An 18519-nucleotide genomic window follows, 5' to 3' on the forward strand; every position below is an offset into this window, starting at 1 on the left:
AGTTGAAATTTTAGATTTTCTAGACAAAAACTACCCAGGCCAGCGATTATATTATGCAAACGAATTAGCCTAACCTTAAAAACTTTAAATTCAGAAACACAACATAGTTATTAATTTACAAGGTTTAACGATCTGCTATAAAACACGTGTCTCGATACTTTTCAAACTTCAGTATGTTACTTTCATTATGTACGTTGTTTGGATATTTATGCGACGGTTATTGTGGTCGTATTTATAAAGTTTGGGGCGCGCCTGTTGAAACATAAATAAATATTTCAAGCAAGTAAAACATGAACTTGAGCTGACAAGAGAAAAACTAGACAAGGCCTCGCGCGGTTGGACTGTACAGAGTCCCATAGGCAATTTGGGGGCCTCTCGATGGAAGCCCCCCCCCGCATTGCGGAGTCTTCCGGGGCTTTATTTTCGCCACTGGCTTTTCTGCTGTTTCTCCTCTAAGTCGGTTGCGAATGGGATCAACAATTATGCTTGCCCATTGCCCCACTAAATAATTGCTCGGAAGGCACACTAGTAGCAGTAGATATTGTGGCCTTTGCTACATTTGTGAAATTGTGTCTAGTTTTCCGACTGAAGAAAATAAAGCAAATATTTGGAGGACGAGCCTATTTTCAATTGAGAATACGTAATGGTGTGTCAGTTGACAGTTACGTAGAAACCCACATAGAGTTATCTGAGATAGGATAAAGATGAACTTATACACTCTTTTTAGAAACGTTTACTGGGCGCCTCCATTATCGTACAGACAACCAACGAGCCAGCCCTCTACCGCAGAAATTTCATCCGTCCAAAACCGGTTTTTTCATCACCCTCCCCGAAGACTGTAAGCAGGGAGGTAATGGCGGTCGATTGGGAAGACGCGTTTAAGAGTCTATATGAAAAACTAATAGTAAATTAGGAAGTTTAATTACTTAATTTCAACATGTGTTAAATGTTGGTAAATAAAGTTATAGAACCGTTTAAAAACCGTTTAAACAATGAAAAACTCGTTTCCAGTTCCGGTTCCGGTTATCATTTTTTTACAAATATCGGTTCCGGTTCCGGATACGGTTATCAAATTTTTACATTATCGGTTCCGGTTTCGGTTCCGGTTCCTAGAATTTACTCGGTTCTTCTCGGTTCCGGTTCCGGTTCCGGTTATCCGTTGCATCCCTAATGGAAAGGTCTCTTGAATAAATTACTTTTTTTTTCAATTTCAAATGATGAAGGTGAGGGGGGGGTGTGTGTGTGCACTAGTGAGTGATTGTAGCCCCTTAATTTTGGTTTTAGTTGCTCCAGACTTGTATCAAATACAGTAGGTACCCGAGCTACAATAATTTCCGATTTATTATAATTGATGGTTTCTTTTAGATTGGTGAGACTTAACAGAGAAGGAAATCAACCAGATCATTTGAATCTCATCCAAGGGGTAAGAAGCTCTCCTTTCTTGTCTGATACAACAAAGGTGTACCCGATTCGGTTGCGTAGCAACCAGATCTTTCCATTCCAAAGCTAAAAGTTTTGTCACTTTGAAAAATGTATTCCGAATAAATTGCACGAATTATGGAAAATTTTGACCAGTTTCCCCTGCCGTACCGTTTTTAATAAAATACAGGGTGTTAACTAAAAAATGATACACGGACAATAACTCCAAATGTATTTTAGCTAGGAATTTCCAACTTTCAGGACACATAGAACGTGCAGGGGAATTCACATGACCTTGAACCACGTCTTCAAGGTCATTTAAAATTTATCTTTGGAACCATTAGAGATACGAAGTTGGTTTCAATTAGAAAAGTGTTCCCCTTCACATTTGGCCATTTTTCTAAGAATAGCGTAGGATAAATAAATATTGCTTGATTTATTTTTAAAAAAGGTTTCAATTTCAAATCTGTTCAGAGCACAGAAGTTTCTAATTTTTAGGAGCCCGATTATATAAATTAATTGATAAACTAATAGATTGATTGTGGTCGTAATTTGCTCGATCCAGGTACTTATTTTACCAAAATTTATAAAACGTTGGATTTTAAAATATTTAGTGGGTTTGTTGGTAAGGAATCTCTTTTAATTTGAATTTTGTTAAATCTATACGAGAGGTAGCAGACGAAAGGTTTCAATGAAAAGGTTGTAGAGCCTACTGTGCGACTTACAAATAAATTTGGTTTTGTCAAAATTGCTGAATTTTTCGCCAACATACTAAGCTATGAAAAAAGTCATTGGTACTAACGACGTAAGTAAAATAACTTTTCGGAAAGAGATGTAAATAAAATGTTTCAAATGTTCTTTCAATTTTATAAGACTTAAATAGACCGAAGAATTTTGTTTGCTACGTGGTTTTTAGAAGTTGATTTTCCCATTAAGCTGGTCCGAAAGGAAAAAAAGAACCAATAGGATCTGCCTGTTCAGTCCAAATTGCACTTGTTGGTAGTAAGTTAAAAATCCAGTGCGGATTCATATAACTCCGCATTCCAATTTGGTCTATTGAAATGACCAACTCCCGTGAATGAATATTCATCCGAAAACGGGAGTGTAGCCAAAAGAACTAGATTTTAGTTGGGCATGTCAGACCCCTATCATGAGGTGCCTGATGTGGAACTCGGTTTTGATTAAATTTGATACGGTCCAAAACCCTCCAGACTGTAGGAAAACCTAAATTATATACAGGGTGTTCATTTTAGGATGTCTAAAACTCTATGGCGTTTTCTCTAAGTCCTAATTAGTTACATGTCGGAGCATTTACGTGGACGACCTGATCACCAGGTTTAAACAAAGGTGACTTTTTCCTCTGGGGCTTTCTGAATTATTAAGTGTATACGACAGAAGTACGTGACGTTGAGGACTCACGACATTGCAAAATGGAAAGTTGTGAGAGTTTTCGTAACATGATTGCAATTTTTGATTAGTACGTAAATCATTTCTACGACGGGTTCACGCTCATAGTAGAGCGCTTTTGATGAATTTCTGACAAAAATCTAATTTTATCTATATTGGGAACAGTATCAATACTTTGAAATAGGTTGATTTAATTGTTAGACTTCTATAGCTTCTAAGAGCTTATTTATGAGTGTTTTTCACTTGTTATTAACATTCGGACTTCACTGATTAAAAAGCTGATTATTTTAAACAAACAATTTGGTTCAAGGAATAATTTTGTTCATCCGTCAGATTTAAGGCTGTGTACTGGGTTTTGGGAACCCATATCTCTGAAACGAAGTACTTAAGAACCAATGTTCATTAGATATTTTCTATTCTTTAAGATTTAAAGAAAAGGCCCAAGATTTTACGACATACTTATCGGAAACACCCTTAATAAGCAGGCTCCACTACCTTTGTATTATTACACTAACCTATCACATGCTAATGGATACAGTTACTGCTTCGCTTTACCAAGGTTTTGTGGTAAACTATAAGGGCTCGTAACGGGAATCATATTTTTACGATCTTGCTCCACCAGGGTTGAATTGCAGCTGTATGGCGATGTGATATTTGCCTTTTCACCTTTTGGGCTCAAGCTAATTATTTTCTGCTCCATCTGTGTAAGGGTGGTGTCTCACTGTTCGCCCTATATTTTGCCTTTAGCTACCTTCTTTGCATGGTGCCGACTTCCACCCTCTTGTGAAATGGATGTCTCTATAGGTTGTGGTTAACAAACCCTCCGTATCCCCACGGTCATTTGTGAAGTTAGTAGTGCTTGACCTGTTGTTTCACCTTTGGGGGGATTGGATGGCTGGCGTCAGCGGATAGGTTCTCCGTCGGCCTATCACTGTTGGCTAGACCCTTTCGGGTTTGGAGCTTTAGTAGGGCATAATGATGCCACTTCCGGTGAAACCATATGCCATATTACCCTTAAGATTACATTTTTGCTAAATAAATACTGTTGTTTTGTAACTTTTCATTTTTCGTTTTATGCTAAAGTAGCCACAAATAACTTACTTAAAAATCATTATCGGCTTAGTAGTTCTTCATGAAACAAACTCTAGCCCCAATTTTTCCTTTCCCTGAACTGTTTAAAGCTCCTTTTTAATTTATGTTATTTTGAGATCCAACCAGCGCTTTCTTTCCTCGCGGAAAAAGTCTACCAAATTAAAATGGAAGTGGTCTTTTGCAGATTATAGACGTTTACACGGGCCCAATTTCGAGCCAGGACTTGGCGAATAACTTAAACCTCGTTCACGTGTCGCCTCCCTTCATATCGGATCATTTCCACATTTACAGCTGTTTGGATGGTCAAGGCGAAAAGGATCGCGTTTTGTTGCCACACGAAGCGCTGGGTCAAGTCACCTGGAAGCTATTTCTAGTTGTCTATTTTCTGAACGTGCTGGTAACGGCGATTGCACACGAATACATTGTCTTTAAAAACTGTTCACCGAATGTTGTCAAGAGGAGTTTGAGAAGCGCTTTTCTATACGCCTCGCATTATCTTTTGAATCGTATAAGTATTAATTAAACCTCAATAATCGAAAATTTTACATATCCCGTTTAATGATCCACGTGGTGAAAAGAAAAGAAACGACACCCATAATCTTATTCTGATTTGTTACGGAAAGTCATTTATTTTGTTGAAACGAAAACACATTACACTTTGATCTTTTCAAAAGATTAAAAAGATTGTAATCAAAATTGAAAAACTATATTTTGTACTAAATTATCTATTTTATTTATATTATTCAAAATTTAACTAAAAGCTATACAACGAAACAATGTCCATTAATTGTTATAATGCTAAAATGGCAACCTTCTTAGAGAAATTTAGAGGAAGTCGGGTTTTGAGACACTCATTAAAAATCCAGACGGTATTACAAAAATGTTATTTTAAAAAATCAAATATATTTAAAACTAGGTTTCTGGTCTTTGCACGATAAGATTTATAAAATATAAAAAGGTTATAAAGCGAAATTTGGTTTCTTAGGGTTGCAATATACCCTTATTGAGCATATTAAATTTATTTGATATTTTTGTGGAATTATATAGCTTTGAACGAAATCAGTGAGCGAATGTTTTTCCGAGTGATATTGGGCTCTTGGATTTTAGGAGGTCTGATACTTAACAGAATCTACTTGGCTAACCTCAAGGGAGAACTGGCATCCCCTAAAATGGATTACATCAATAACATGGGCGACGTTCTTTCTAGAGACCATTTGACCATTTCCCAAAACCTTTATCAAATGATTAAGATTGAAGTAAGACTTATCTCTTTTGAACTCAATCTATAGCAATATCTTATCTGCTAAAAGAAGTTCCCTGTAAATTTGAAAGTTTTAGCAATCCAAGGGAAAGATCTACCCTAAAATTTCCGATCTTCCTAGCATATGAACTAAGATATATACAGGGTGTTTTAAAAGGTTATGCAAACATTTGAAGGAGTTGTAGGGGTGAGTTGAGAAGTATTCCCGTTATTATCCAATTTTCCTACGATGAGTGAAAAGAGCACCTGAGAGCTTCAAAGTGTGGCCTTCTATCCCCTGGAAGTAGGCTGCAAGAAGCGCAAAACCAAGCAGCAGGGAAATGCGAACATTAAGGTTTGGGTTCGTGTGATAGGTAAAAAAGGACTTTGTAAACAAATCGAGGTAACCAGCGTAAAAAAAGTAAACTTAAACAGTATTTAAAGTAGTGATGGACCGTAATTTCTCATCACTTTCAAACTGCAGTAATGGAGTTCACTTCGGAAGAACTGGCTGATATTCATTTGTATTTTGTTATTTATCTCAACTCCCACGCATTCACAAATTCATCGTACCCCTGAAATCGCATTTCCCTGATACTTGATTTTATGCTCGTTGCAGTCTACTTACAGGGGCTAGTAGGCCACACTTTGAAGCTTTCTGGCGCTCTTTTGACTAATCGTAGGAAAATGGGAAAAATAAACAGACATACTTCTCAACTCACCCCCTACAACTCCTTAAAATTATTCCATAACCTTTTGAAACACCCTGTATATGTTTATAATTTATTATTTTTAGGACCACAAATTAGTCACGTAGCAAGGTGGGCGAACCACTCCCACCGTCACATTTTGGGCGATTTTGATAGCTTCACCAACACCCCAAATAAAATAAAAAAAACATTTATTTCCTTAACCCTGCTAACACACGTAGTAAAGTCTGACACTCAAAGAAATGCAACCTTTTAGGAAGATGCGTCACCGCAGAGCTCGTCTTTCTTCGCCAGAGCGAAACGATTCAATTCGAATAAATTGAACGACTCAGTAACCAGGAGCAACGTTTTATTTACCTTTAGTATTCAATACCCGTTGTTGCGAAGGTGGAGCTCAACCTGCAAGAACATTTACCAAGGTCACGAAGAATACTTTGCGTACACTATCCACTTGTTCATTGCTTTCAGTCTTCCACCAGCCATCAAGAGAAGATGCAATTATTTGTAATTAAAATCTTTAACCAAAATTAATAAGCCCGAAACAAAAAACTCATAACCCAGTCATCGGATATAAGGTCTACCATACTCGAAACGATTGTTAACTCAAAACAAATATTACCAAATCTTACCGTTACAAATATTCAAGTATGTGGTGGTGCACGAAACGTCCAAGATCTTAAAACTAAGGTTTACTAGACTCAGAACCACTTCTACCCGAATTTGGCGCACCTAGAACTAATCATAATAATAATAATCAGCTAGGCTAATACCCAAAGCCACACTTTAGGCCCAAGTCATCTAGCTCCCTACCATACCTTATATAATCGAAACCACTGTTACCCTAATTCTAATATGCACAAAATCTAAACCTACAAAATAAGTTTAAGTATCCTGGAAACCAGGGGTATCCAAAATTATTACGCATTTAAGTCTAAATCGAGGGGTTGATCATTATGGCTAGTCGGTGAACAAGCCTGTAGCTTTGACAGTACCAACAAGAGTAAGGCTGTAATCGGTGTACATAATTTACAGAAGTGGTAATCGAAATCATTGCACTAACAAAAGGAAGGATTAGTTAGATGAAGTAATCGTTTTGAAGTAATATTAGATAAAAGTTAGCATACATGTAAGTACATTTAAAAATTTAATGTATCAATTTTGTTCGTCGTTATGCATTATAATATTGACTTTTACGCCGATAAAAAGCGGCTTTTCAACAAAGTGTAATCAACGCCAGGGGCTAAAATAAGGATTTTCTAGAACTGTCCAAATAGAAACTGAACCCCCAAAACATAATTTCAATGAGCTTCATAACCGCCGAATTCAGAATTTGTAGCAGACGAATATTTTAACAAAATTCTGAGAGAAAAAAGAGGGCTGTAAATAATTAACTTAGTTTAGCAAAATTGGCTGCGTTTGCCGATATGTAAGACCCGCAGACCGTGACATCTCCCATGAGGTAATCAGCTATTTTACATTTTTCATACTTTCGCTCGAGTATAAAGTCCGATAAATTTGAGCACGTTAAAATGAAGGTGCTCTAATTTCCAAATTACCATGCTAGAAAAACGGAACACCATTTTCTAACCAGTGAATAAATTCCCGCGGATATTTATTAAAAACAAAGGGCGACTACTTTAGTAGTCGCATGTTACATTGATTTTGAGTATAAACAGAAGATAATAGGTAATCGGATAGATTCCAATTTTAAGAGCTATTTTCCCTAACGTGGACAGGGATAGTCCAGTTTTAAGGCAGGTCCATGATTGTTAACTTGCTTTTAGACGGTTTGGAAATGCGTGAGAAAGAATGGACGCTTAGATAAAATCCCTCTTACATCAAAGCTATTTCTCTCCGATCACTTATTTTCCTTAACTTCTGGTATAAAACTTAAAGCATTAAATTATTATATTTCAAAATTGAAAATAGACCTTATGTAAAATTGTTTCCAGAGTTTCGCGAGTGGTCGAGACCCGTCAGTTGCGTCTCTGCGATCTCTATTTCGAATTTAAGAATCGCGCTGCTCCTTTCGATCCGATGATTCCTCCAAAGCCAACCACCATCAACTTCGTGTCGTCCATTTTCAAAGCTTGGATCTACGGAATAACTGTTTCGTTGGTCACGATATTTATCGAATTAGGAATCGATCATTTGATCTTTCCTTGCCTGAAAGAAGAGACAAAAAGATTACTGTCAGAAATGTTATCGTAAAAACTAACAATCATAAGAACACAACATTGGTCTAGATATAACATTCAATATTACAGACTTTAGCGAGGCAGTCATTTAGTTATTTGAACTCAGTATTATTCAGGCATTTTTTCATTCGTGAATTCCTCTATAGAATGTGCTTCAATTCTGTTTCTAAGCAACTATTGAAAATAAATTTTTGGGTTTCCAGGAAAATCCATACAATATAAATTTTATTTCGTTCCTAAATATGGGCGCAGCCACTTTGTACAATCCCTGACAGGCAACACTGCTATCATGGAAGTTTATAAGAAGGCAGCGTTAATGGTACAGTAGAAGAGACCATTGATATGATAAATTCTAACTCACCATCCAGGAGATTGATATTTTGTTAATAGCCGATGTGACCCATACGTACGTGAATAGAAATTACGAATATTATAAAAGGAATTATAAACTAACATTGATATATCGTTGGTTTGTAAATGAATAGGGGTTCGTGATCATATCTAGATACATCAAATCTGGAAAAAGCCATTCTCACCCACCATTTTTCAAAATCAATTAAAATCTCAATGTATAATTTTTTAGTTCGTTTACTTGTTTTGTTAAAACCATCATTTAAAAATAAAAACTATGCATGAAACATTTCACAACCTTTATTACCATATATAACATAATGAATTTTCCATAAAGGCGAAACTTTGTTCACTGGGTAAGACATAAATTACGTCACTTCCAACTCCGTGACGAAAATTGCGTCACCAACTTTAATGAAGGGAATAGCAAGGTTAGTAGACAAGCGGTGTAGGTTGGGTAAGCTGAAGCAATAAGGAGATAAGACATTTTAGCTTTTTTATTGGCTGGCTGAATTGACGTCACCAAGAAACCTTTTAGCATACTACACAACATTGAACATTCAGTTATGGCGTCGAAAGTACCAGTTTTACGGTTTTTACATCATGGTAAGTTATTAATATTATTATAATTTTATTTTTTGGACTGAAAAAAATCAATATTAAATAATATAGGAATAATGTTATTAGTTTTTTTTAATTTACGCTACGATATGTATTTAGAACTTGTTCCATTGAAACCTTCAGACTAGCAAAGAGCAGAGCTAATTTTATAATTTTGTTATTGTTTTCAATCTCAGAGCGTATTAAAACTTATCTAATTTTTATATTTTCATTTAAGGATAAAGGGCTGAAGATATAAAATGCCTGGAACAAGGTGTGCTTTGGCTTTGTGATAATAGCCTACAGAAGACCCAAAAAAGCAAAGAACCACCCACATAATGTATTTATCACACTTTTCCCAAGGATAAAACAGTACATGTATGTAGGATATGGATTTCCAAGTGTCAACGTAAAGACAGTTTTAATCAGTTGCATTTGTTCGGAGCATTTTCTTTCAAGTGATTACAAGAGAGACCCGCAATCAGTACTATTAGGTTTACCACCGAAACGTCTTCTAAAACAAGATCACTGAAATGTAATTTCATCATTTGTTAAAATACGAACTGTAATCAGAATGGACTATTTAAACTTTGCTATGGTTGACGAGTCGAGAAAGAACGGCAGAAAATGGGAAAAATACTTAGCTTTTTACACCTTGTTATAACTGAGATAGCAACACTACCTAGCAATTTCCATTAAGATTTAAGAGTTACTAAAGTAGTTTTAAAACCAAGTGTATTCTACTACTTAAGTTGAACAATATTTTGAATGTCATCTCAGTATTATAATAATCGCTCATTTTCGAAACTTTGTTGTGATACTTCATATTGCCACAAGAAACGTGTATTTTTACTGAAGAAAAGATCCCACACATTTTATGCATTTGGAAATAAATCCGTTAATATAATTAAAAATTTAAAATTATGTGTTTTACTTCATTAAAAAATTCATTCTTATCAAACATACACCGCTTGTCTACTAAGCTTGATATTAAATACTCCCGCCATAGCCTCGACCATATTTTTATTCTTTTGGATTTTGGGTTTCTTGATGACGTCACTCGCGGAACGAACAGAACCTCCGCTGGAAAATGTTTAAGAAAAATTCCAGTTGGGCGGCGTTGGGGAAACGGAAGTTTAGTGAAACGGATTTTTAAAACGTGCAGAATTCCTCGCGTGCTTCTAATTTTCACAACCTATAAATAAGTTCGTGCCTCGGGATTACGTGATTTCGTTTCCATGGTAACCTTTTCAATAGCGCAAGGTTTATAGGAGTTTAAGCTAGGAGCAAGAAATGCAAGGAGAACGCAGCTAGCCTTTAAACACGCTAACGCAGAGTTGTGTACAAATTTCATTGGACGAGCCTTTTCGCTGAACGTTTAACGGGCAGGGGGGAGACAATTTCCGAATTTTCCCCTTCCGACGGTAGCAGGGCGCTAAAGCGTCTAACCAATGGAAACTGTACAAAAGAAAGTCCACGACTTTGGACGGGTTGCGTTCTCCTTGTGTGGGGTGATGTGTTTGTTGCTCCTAGGTGTAAGTATGTCTGGGTCCGCTTATTGCATGCTTCGTGTTAACAAGGTATAATTGAAATTTTTCTATGGAAATTTTATACAATGGCATACTTTTGATTGATTATGTTACATATGCTATTTCACAACAAAATATTTGAATACTTGAAAGAAGTAATATAAATTAGAAAGCATGCGGTGAGAAAATCAGTATAAAACATATTTCCAAAATATAAATATTTAAATGGCTCTCTCTTTTCCTTTCCTCCCCTCCGTGCATGCGCGAGGCACTGAAATAGTCACGTGTCTGTGTTAGTTTTATTAGATAGCATGCTCATTATTTTCTTTCAAGAGGCAATTGCGAAATTGAACGTGCACTTCTATATATAAATATTAAGCAGCGCGCGCTTTAAAATATAACGCTTTAACAAAAATGTCCTGGGTCTCTGTATTGCTACTTATAAGCGTCTATTGATAAAGTATTGCAATGGACATTAGGGTATGTGGGCACGGTAATTCAATTAAATTACATTATATATTGTGAGATTAAATGTCTGTTTGTTTATTTTACTTCAAAAGCGGCGCTACATTTTTTTCTCATTTGAGGTAAATGATATTGCTGCTTTTTGACTTTTGAAATATAATTTTATACGGAAAATAATTTTAAACAAAAATATGAACCTTAGAAATGTATTTTCCACAATGTCGTCCGTAAATTTTAAATTCCAAACAATTATTTCAGATGTATTACCGTAAATGATATAAAGAAAATTAGTCCCTTTTGAAATTGCTGGTGGGTTGCAGCCTACTTGAGCCTACTACTAGCGCCAGGTATGGCACTCGCGCAGAGAGAATAAAAGTATTTTGAGAGCGAGAGCTTTTCATTTAGTCAAATGAACAATAAAAGTAATCCTTTTTATAAATATTTGATCAATAGGTGGATGACGATTAAAATACAAGCCAAATCGTATCTTACATTTTATTTCTCAATAACATTTCGACCACTTATTAAACATATAAAACAAAATAGACGCTTTACTGCGGGTCAATTTCTTCTTTGGTCAAGTACCCGCTTTGGTCAAGGTCTATTTTCTTGAACTCGTCGTTCAGGATGAAACGGCGCCGCGATTTAGGGGTGGGATGGTGCTCTTCGACCCATCGCTCGAACTCTTGCCGGCTAATTCGTCCGTCACCGGATTGGTCAGCTTGCGCCAAGACGTTCTCCAAATGCTCTTCGCTCCTGGCCTCGTACTCGGCGTCACTGAGAGGCTCAACGGGCGGGTGCGAATGCGCGAAAGCGGTGGCCCTGATGGGGCATTTCCAGTTCCAGCATTTTACTCCCTTTCTGCAACCTCCGCCGCAATTGCATCCGAGGATGTTGCAGACGCCCAGGCCGCAATACGGAGTGGCCTTGGTGCAGTCGTCGCAGTTGCTCGAATAGATTTGGCAGATTTTGTCACACGGTGCACCGCAACACATGGCGGACACTTTGCTCGTCCAGAACACGGCGCTGATAATCACGAAAATTAAAGCGAACGAAACCCTCATCATCATGATTATCTGTTCAAATGTGCAACCAAAGTAAATTAAGATCCTTTAAATTCCAAAACATACAGAGTTTGTAAATCATATCATTATTATCATTCGATATCTGAACCACCATTGTTTTACAATTAATGGATGTAAAAAATGGAAAAAGTGAAAATACTTAAGTAAAAGTTTGATCTTGACCGAGCCTTTGCTTTATTGCCACTCCACCGTGATGAGACATTATTGTTCATTAATATCATAAGGTCGATTACTATAAAAAAATGTATTCATGAACATACATTATATGTATAGGTATATATTGTTGTAGCCAGTGGCGGACTGGCCATAGAGTGAACCTGCCCGATGGCAGGTGGGCCCCACGGACCGTTCATGAACTGGGCCCCTCAAACATGATAGCCTTATCGTTGTTAAAGCTGGGGTCCTTTGTCTTCTGGCAGCCCGAAATATTAGACCCAGTCAGCCACTGGTTGTAGCATATTTTATTTATTAATATTCAACCTAGCGTTACGAAATAATCTTAATATCCTCAAATTGTATGAGTACGAAAATGAAAGCAAAGTTTTTACGATTTGGAAAATGGACGAACTTTTTCTATCTCCAGGGATCAAAATGACGAAAACATGCATCGCTGCTTTGCTGTTTACAGTTACACTATTAGTGGCCTACTACGAAGTGAACGCCAAATGTTGCGGGAAAAAATGCGGCGGCTGTTCCAAATTCGATAACTTGTGCAACGATTGTTCGTCAGCCACTCCTTATTGCGCTTACGGAGGTTGTAACATCTTCGGCTGTAATTGCGATGGCGGATGTAGATGGGGAGTCGGATGCGAGAACTGCTACTGCCCCAAACCTCCCATGTTCCGCCAGTTCAACAATATGCCATCCAGTCCCAAAAAATGCATATCCAAACAGGTGAGGCAGCGGCAGGCTCGGGAGTCCGAAGCCCATTTGGACCTGCTTTTTGAGCGCGCCGATCAGAACGGAGACGCACTCTTAGACCTGAAGGAAGCTCAAGAATGGGCGCGACAATACCACCCAATGGCGTTGGCCAGACGCCCTCTGAATGTCGAACAGGAGTTCCAGAAACTGGACCGAGACCATGATGGCTATATCTCTAGGGAGGAAATTGACCCTTAGACGACAAACGACTTCTTAAATCGTTTCCTTCTCAAAAAACTACATGTATTTGGTTATGTTTTTTATATTTGATCAATAAATGAGTTGAGTACATTACGTTTTACTTTACAACCAAACAGTGGTATTAATTTCTCGAGACGACCCTCAAAGATATCTCCGCAATTCAGAGTTATTTACTAAAACGTAATACAGGTTCAATCCCGTACGGTATAAAATTTTAATTTTAATTAAAATAAATGAGATGAAAGAACCGCGTTTAATTTATTCAGAATAATATTAATTAAGCAGTTACAACAGCGAGTTAGACGTAGTAAAACAATGCACAATTTAATTTAACCCTATTTACAGAACAAGTTTATCAGTTAAATATAATAAGAAGCCAATTTTAATGAAAGAAATATCTACAGAGGGTATTTGTATTTTTCTCGCTTATGAAATAATTGCCGCATCTTCAACGCTCATTTTATTTCAACACTCGCCCTTCATGAAGATACCGTAGAATAGCTATATTCGATATCTGGTAATGGACGACTCGTAGGCTTCCAGTTGACGTTGTGACACATACCGCATGAAAAGGACTAATACCGTCCAATTTCCATTATCATATAATGACTCGCACACCCAGGAAATCAATGATTGCATTAGGAATCGTAAATGTCCAAATATCCACAACAATAAAAATGTATTAACAAGAAGAAAAAAACTTACCAGTCACAAAGCACAGAAAGCCACTTGACTAAACGACAGCTCGTATATCAATAAATGACCGTAGACGGAATAGTTAGGGCTCTTTATAAATAAAACAAGTTGGCAAGCCAAAATATACCTCTCCTCGGAAGAATGGTCCCTAGTGGTATTAATTTCTCGAGACGACCCTTAAAGATATCTCCGCAATTCAGAGTAATTTACTAAAAACGTAATCTCGGTTCAATCCCTGCCCGGTATAAAATTTTAATTTTAATTTAAATAATTGAGACGAAACAACCGAGTTTAATTTATTCAGAATATTATAAATTAAGTAGTTACAACAGCGAGTTAGACTTACTAAAACAATGCACAATTGTTTTAACCCTATTTACAGAAAAAGTTTATCAGTTAAATATAATACAAAGCAAATTTAAATGAAAGAAATATCTACAGAGGGTATTTGTATTTTTCTCGCTTAAGAAATACTTGCCGCATCTTTAACGCTCATTTTATTTCAACACTCGCCCTTGATGAAGATACCGCAGAATAGCTATATTCGATATCTGGTAATGGACGACACTTAGACTTCCGGTTGACGTTGTGACACATACCGCATGAAAAAGACCAATACCATCCAATTTCCAATATCATATAAGGACTCGCACACCCAGGAAATCAATGACTGCATTAGGAATCGTAGATGTCCAAATATCCACACCAATAAAAAATGTATTAACGAGAAGCGAAAAACTTACCATCACAAAGCACAGAATGCCACTTGACTAAACCACAGCTCGTATATCAATAAATGACCGTAGACGGAATAGCTAGTGCGACACCTTACCATTAGTAAACAGGAATTTTCGACGTTACTATCATTAAACCGGATAAGCTAAACAACATGACCTACACACTATAAAGTCTCCTCTAAAACTGGACGTTTTCGTGGAAACGAAATAATCTAAAAAAACCAAAGATACAAATATAAGATCAAAGAATAGACAAAAAACAACATTATCTCGATCAGTAAAAATAACATACGACCCTTTCTTTGCCTAAAACCCAGATACATATTATATTAAAAAAAGAGTATCCGAAAAACTAAACCTACTGACAATTAAAGAGTTTAAAAACGTCATTGAATAATATATTACAGATTTATAACACAACGTAAAAGGAATCAATAACACAGCGGCAACGAATCAAAGTCCTAAAACCGCGCTCCCGGTTCAATTCCCGACGAAATAAAAACAAGTTCACAAAAATTAACAAACAAAGTTCAATAAAAAATATCCACAGATATTGTATTCATCCGTTTAGTAACCAAACCCGCCTTATCATAATGGTTCCTTTACTTTTATATCTTCCCTAAGGAAGTCAATGGCTCGGCGGTGAACTATCAGCATGGTAACAATGCGACCCGAGTTCAATTCCTGATCACGATCAAATTTTACATTAAAATACTTCAATATTTAATTAAAAATAAGATTAATATAATTTATAAATATTTAATTAATATAATTTATAAATATTTAATTAAAATAATTTATAAATGTTTAATTAATATAATTTATAAATATTCAATTAAATATAAGATTAATATAATTTATAAATATTTAATTATATATAAGATAAATATAATTTATAAATATTTAATTAAATATAAGATTAATATAATTTATAAATATTTAATTAAATATAAGATTAATATAATTTATAAATATTTCATTAAATATAAGATTAATATAATTTATAAATATTTCATTAAATATAAGATTAATATAATTTATAAATATTTCATTAAATATAAGATTAATATAATTTATAAATATTTCATTAAATATAAGATTAATATAATTTATAAATATTTCATTAAATATAAGATTAATATAATTTATAAATATTTCATTAAATATAAGATTAATATAATTTATACAATTGGTGGAAACCCTGCCATTGGACGTTGAGAGGTTGCATAACACTCAGCACTCGGACCGTCCCAAAGTCATTAAGAAGAAGTTGAAGGGAAAACGCCCTTACAAACCAACAAGCACAACAGACTCAACAAAAATAAACTCAACAGACTCAACACCCACAACTGCATAACATAAACACAACAAACTCTACACCCACAACTGCATAACATAAACACAACAAACTCAACACCCACAACCGTCATAACATAAACTCAACATTCACACCCTACACATAAACATTACAATAACGAAATATCCAATCAAACTGAGTTGAAACCGTCACGACGGTGCGCGTTAACGAAAAAACACCAACCAAACCCAACCGCAAGTTTATCCGTTAACGCCCACCATCGCACGGTGGTTGTGCCAACCCTTCGACAGTCCTAGCAACTGCGAACGCAGAAATTTCGAGAAATTGCGTACGCAATGATTAACCTTTGCACGGAAAATGCGAACGCGTTCGGAGGACAGACACACAGACAGACGGACACCGTGATTGTATTACCCTCCTAGGGGACTTCGTAACAAACGAACCCAATTGATGAACTGCATTAAACATCTTAATCAGTCGAGAAAACGTTTAAAATAAATTACGAAGTAATGACGACCCAGTTAAAAACCAGACCAACATAAGTGTAAGACCACGAAGTATACAACTCGATATTTTCTTTATAAATTAACTATTACGCTTAAAAAATCTAATACGCTAAACACACAATAGATAAAAATATACGACTGAAAAACTAAATAAATTACAAAAAACTAACGGGTTCTACCCTTTAACCATCTTATCTGCTGACTATTAGAGTTCGCAGAGGCAACGTCAATTTTATCAACCGTCACTAATCTGAGAAATCTTTGTCATTTTTATAGGTCAGTATATCTTGATTTATATAAATTTAATAAGTATCTCTGCGAACTCTGAAATTTCGAACACTAAGCCTATTAGATGGGTAAAAATAAGACGAACGTTCTCCCCCTCTAAAAAATAATCGGGTTCTTTCTCCGACTGGGTCACACTCGGAGGACTCGATGGATCAGTCTGATATAAACATGGTTTTGAATGAACTCAGATTTATATCTTCAAAGATTGACGGAACTAATGACAAAGTAGACGCTATTGAAACTTCACTAAATGCCATGAAAGACTTAGTAAAAGAAATAGAACCCCTTAAAGGAAAAGTTACCGATCTAGAAATGGAAATAAATGAGGTTGCTAAAAGAGCCAAAACCGCGGCTGAAGCTAATAGAATGGAAATTGAGAATTTACAAGTAGCAATAACCTCATAATAAGAGGTCTAACAGACGTAGAAACCGAAACTAGAGAGGAATTATGTCACAGAGTTAGAGTTTTTTTATTCGCCACCGAAAACTACAGTTGCGCCATCTAGTCACACTGCCTAGAACTATATTTGGGTGATACGGGTAATGGCGTTATGCGAAAATGCGCGTTTTATAACATCAATTAAAATTTTTTACTAACGATTTTAGCATATTTTTTAAAGCGTGTTCGAATGTTTCGTATTAACAAAGGTGTATATACGACATTTGTTTATTAATTTTGACCTGCCAATAGGTATTAAATTCGTAATAGAGTTTAATAACACTACGAGTAGGCCTTGGAGAATTCATACACGGGAACAGGTTGAATTTTAAAGTTTTAAAGGTATGTAGGAAATTTATTATTATTATCTTCTCATTAGAACAAGCCCAGATTGTTTTAATTTCATAGACTAGTAGCTTCAGCATTTTCAAATATGATGTATAATATATTTTAAATAATTTTATTTGGTATATTAGTGATTCGCTCCATGCTTGAAATTTTTAAGTATATTGGAGAGTATTCTTGATCCATAGAATAAAGTGTGCGGGTGCTTAAAGGAAGTCCGAAAGGATCTTTGAAATTTTTTCTTCCGAACGAAGAAGATGGACTTGTTATTATTGAAGGATACGCAATACAATCGAGCCAAAACAAAAGGGGAGCCACATTCTTTAAAGTTAAAATTTGAAGTCAGTGATGGAAAACACAGCATTGAAAGTGTCCATTGTTCAGGCAATAGTGGGTAAATATTTTTTTTATTAAAACCCAATTCTTTAATGTAACCTGTTTTACTTATAGAAATTCAGGCATTTGCAAACATACAGTTGCTGGTCTATTTTATATATAAAGATACCGAGAGCTATCCCAACTTTCTGACTTTGGAAGTGGGGTAAAATAAAGGAAAAGAACTAACTGTGCCTTCGGTTTTGTACTGAGATAAAATGGTAAGAGTTGTGAGGGTTAAATTTGCCTGACTTAAAAAGGTGGATGTACTCTTATTTGGTCACTTTGTTAGTCTCAAAAATGTATTTCTAGCTTTTAGTCGGGATGAAATATTTGTGGAGATAATATCAATTGAAGAGGCAGTGGCACAGAGTAAACTAAGTTGGAAAGGAAGGAATTTATCTACCGGCTAACGACTGTAGAGGCTACTATGGACAAATTCAGCTAGGCCTTTTCATTTTTTGTCTATTCTCTCGAGGGCTATTTTTAATTGATATTAAGAGAGACGGAGAGTATTTGAAGAAAAACATTGTCAAAATATATAATTTTTATTTTAGATTTTAGTTAAGGAAAAGTTATATTTAAATTTACACTTCT

General features: G+C 35.7%; 1 protein-coding gene across 1 annotated transcript; it reads left to right on the forward strand.

Moving 5' to 3' along the window:
* The first annotated feature begins 12687 nt into the window (after positions 1–12687).
* On the forward strand, positions 12688–13215 carry LOC149946388 (uncharacterized). Its single transcript, XM_090170721.1, has one exon. It carries the CDS (start codon positions 12688–12690, stop codon positions 13213–13215), a length of 528 nt encoding a protein of 175 aa, XP_090026847.1.
* The last annotated feature ends 5304 nt before the right edge of the window (positions 13216–18519 follow it).

The sequence above is a fragment of the Leiobunum rupestre genome, chromosome 4, assembly GCF_980474605.1.
Source record: "Leiobunum rupestre chromosome 4, qqLeiRupe1.1.hap1, whole genome shotgun sequence".
Lineage (NCBI taxonomy): Eukaryota > Metazoa > Arthropoda > Arachnida > Opiliones > Sclerosomatidae > Leiobunum > Leiobunum rupestre.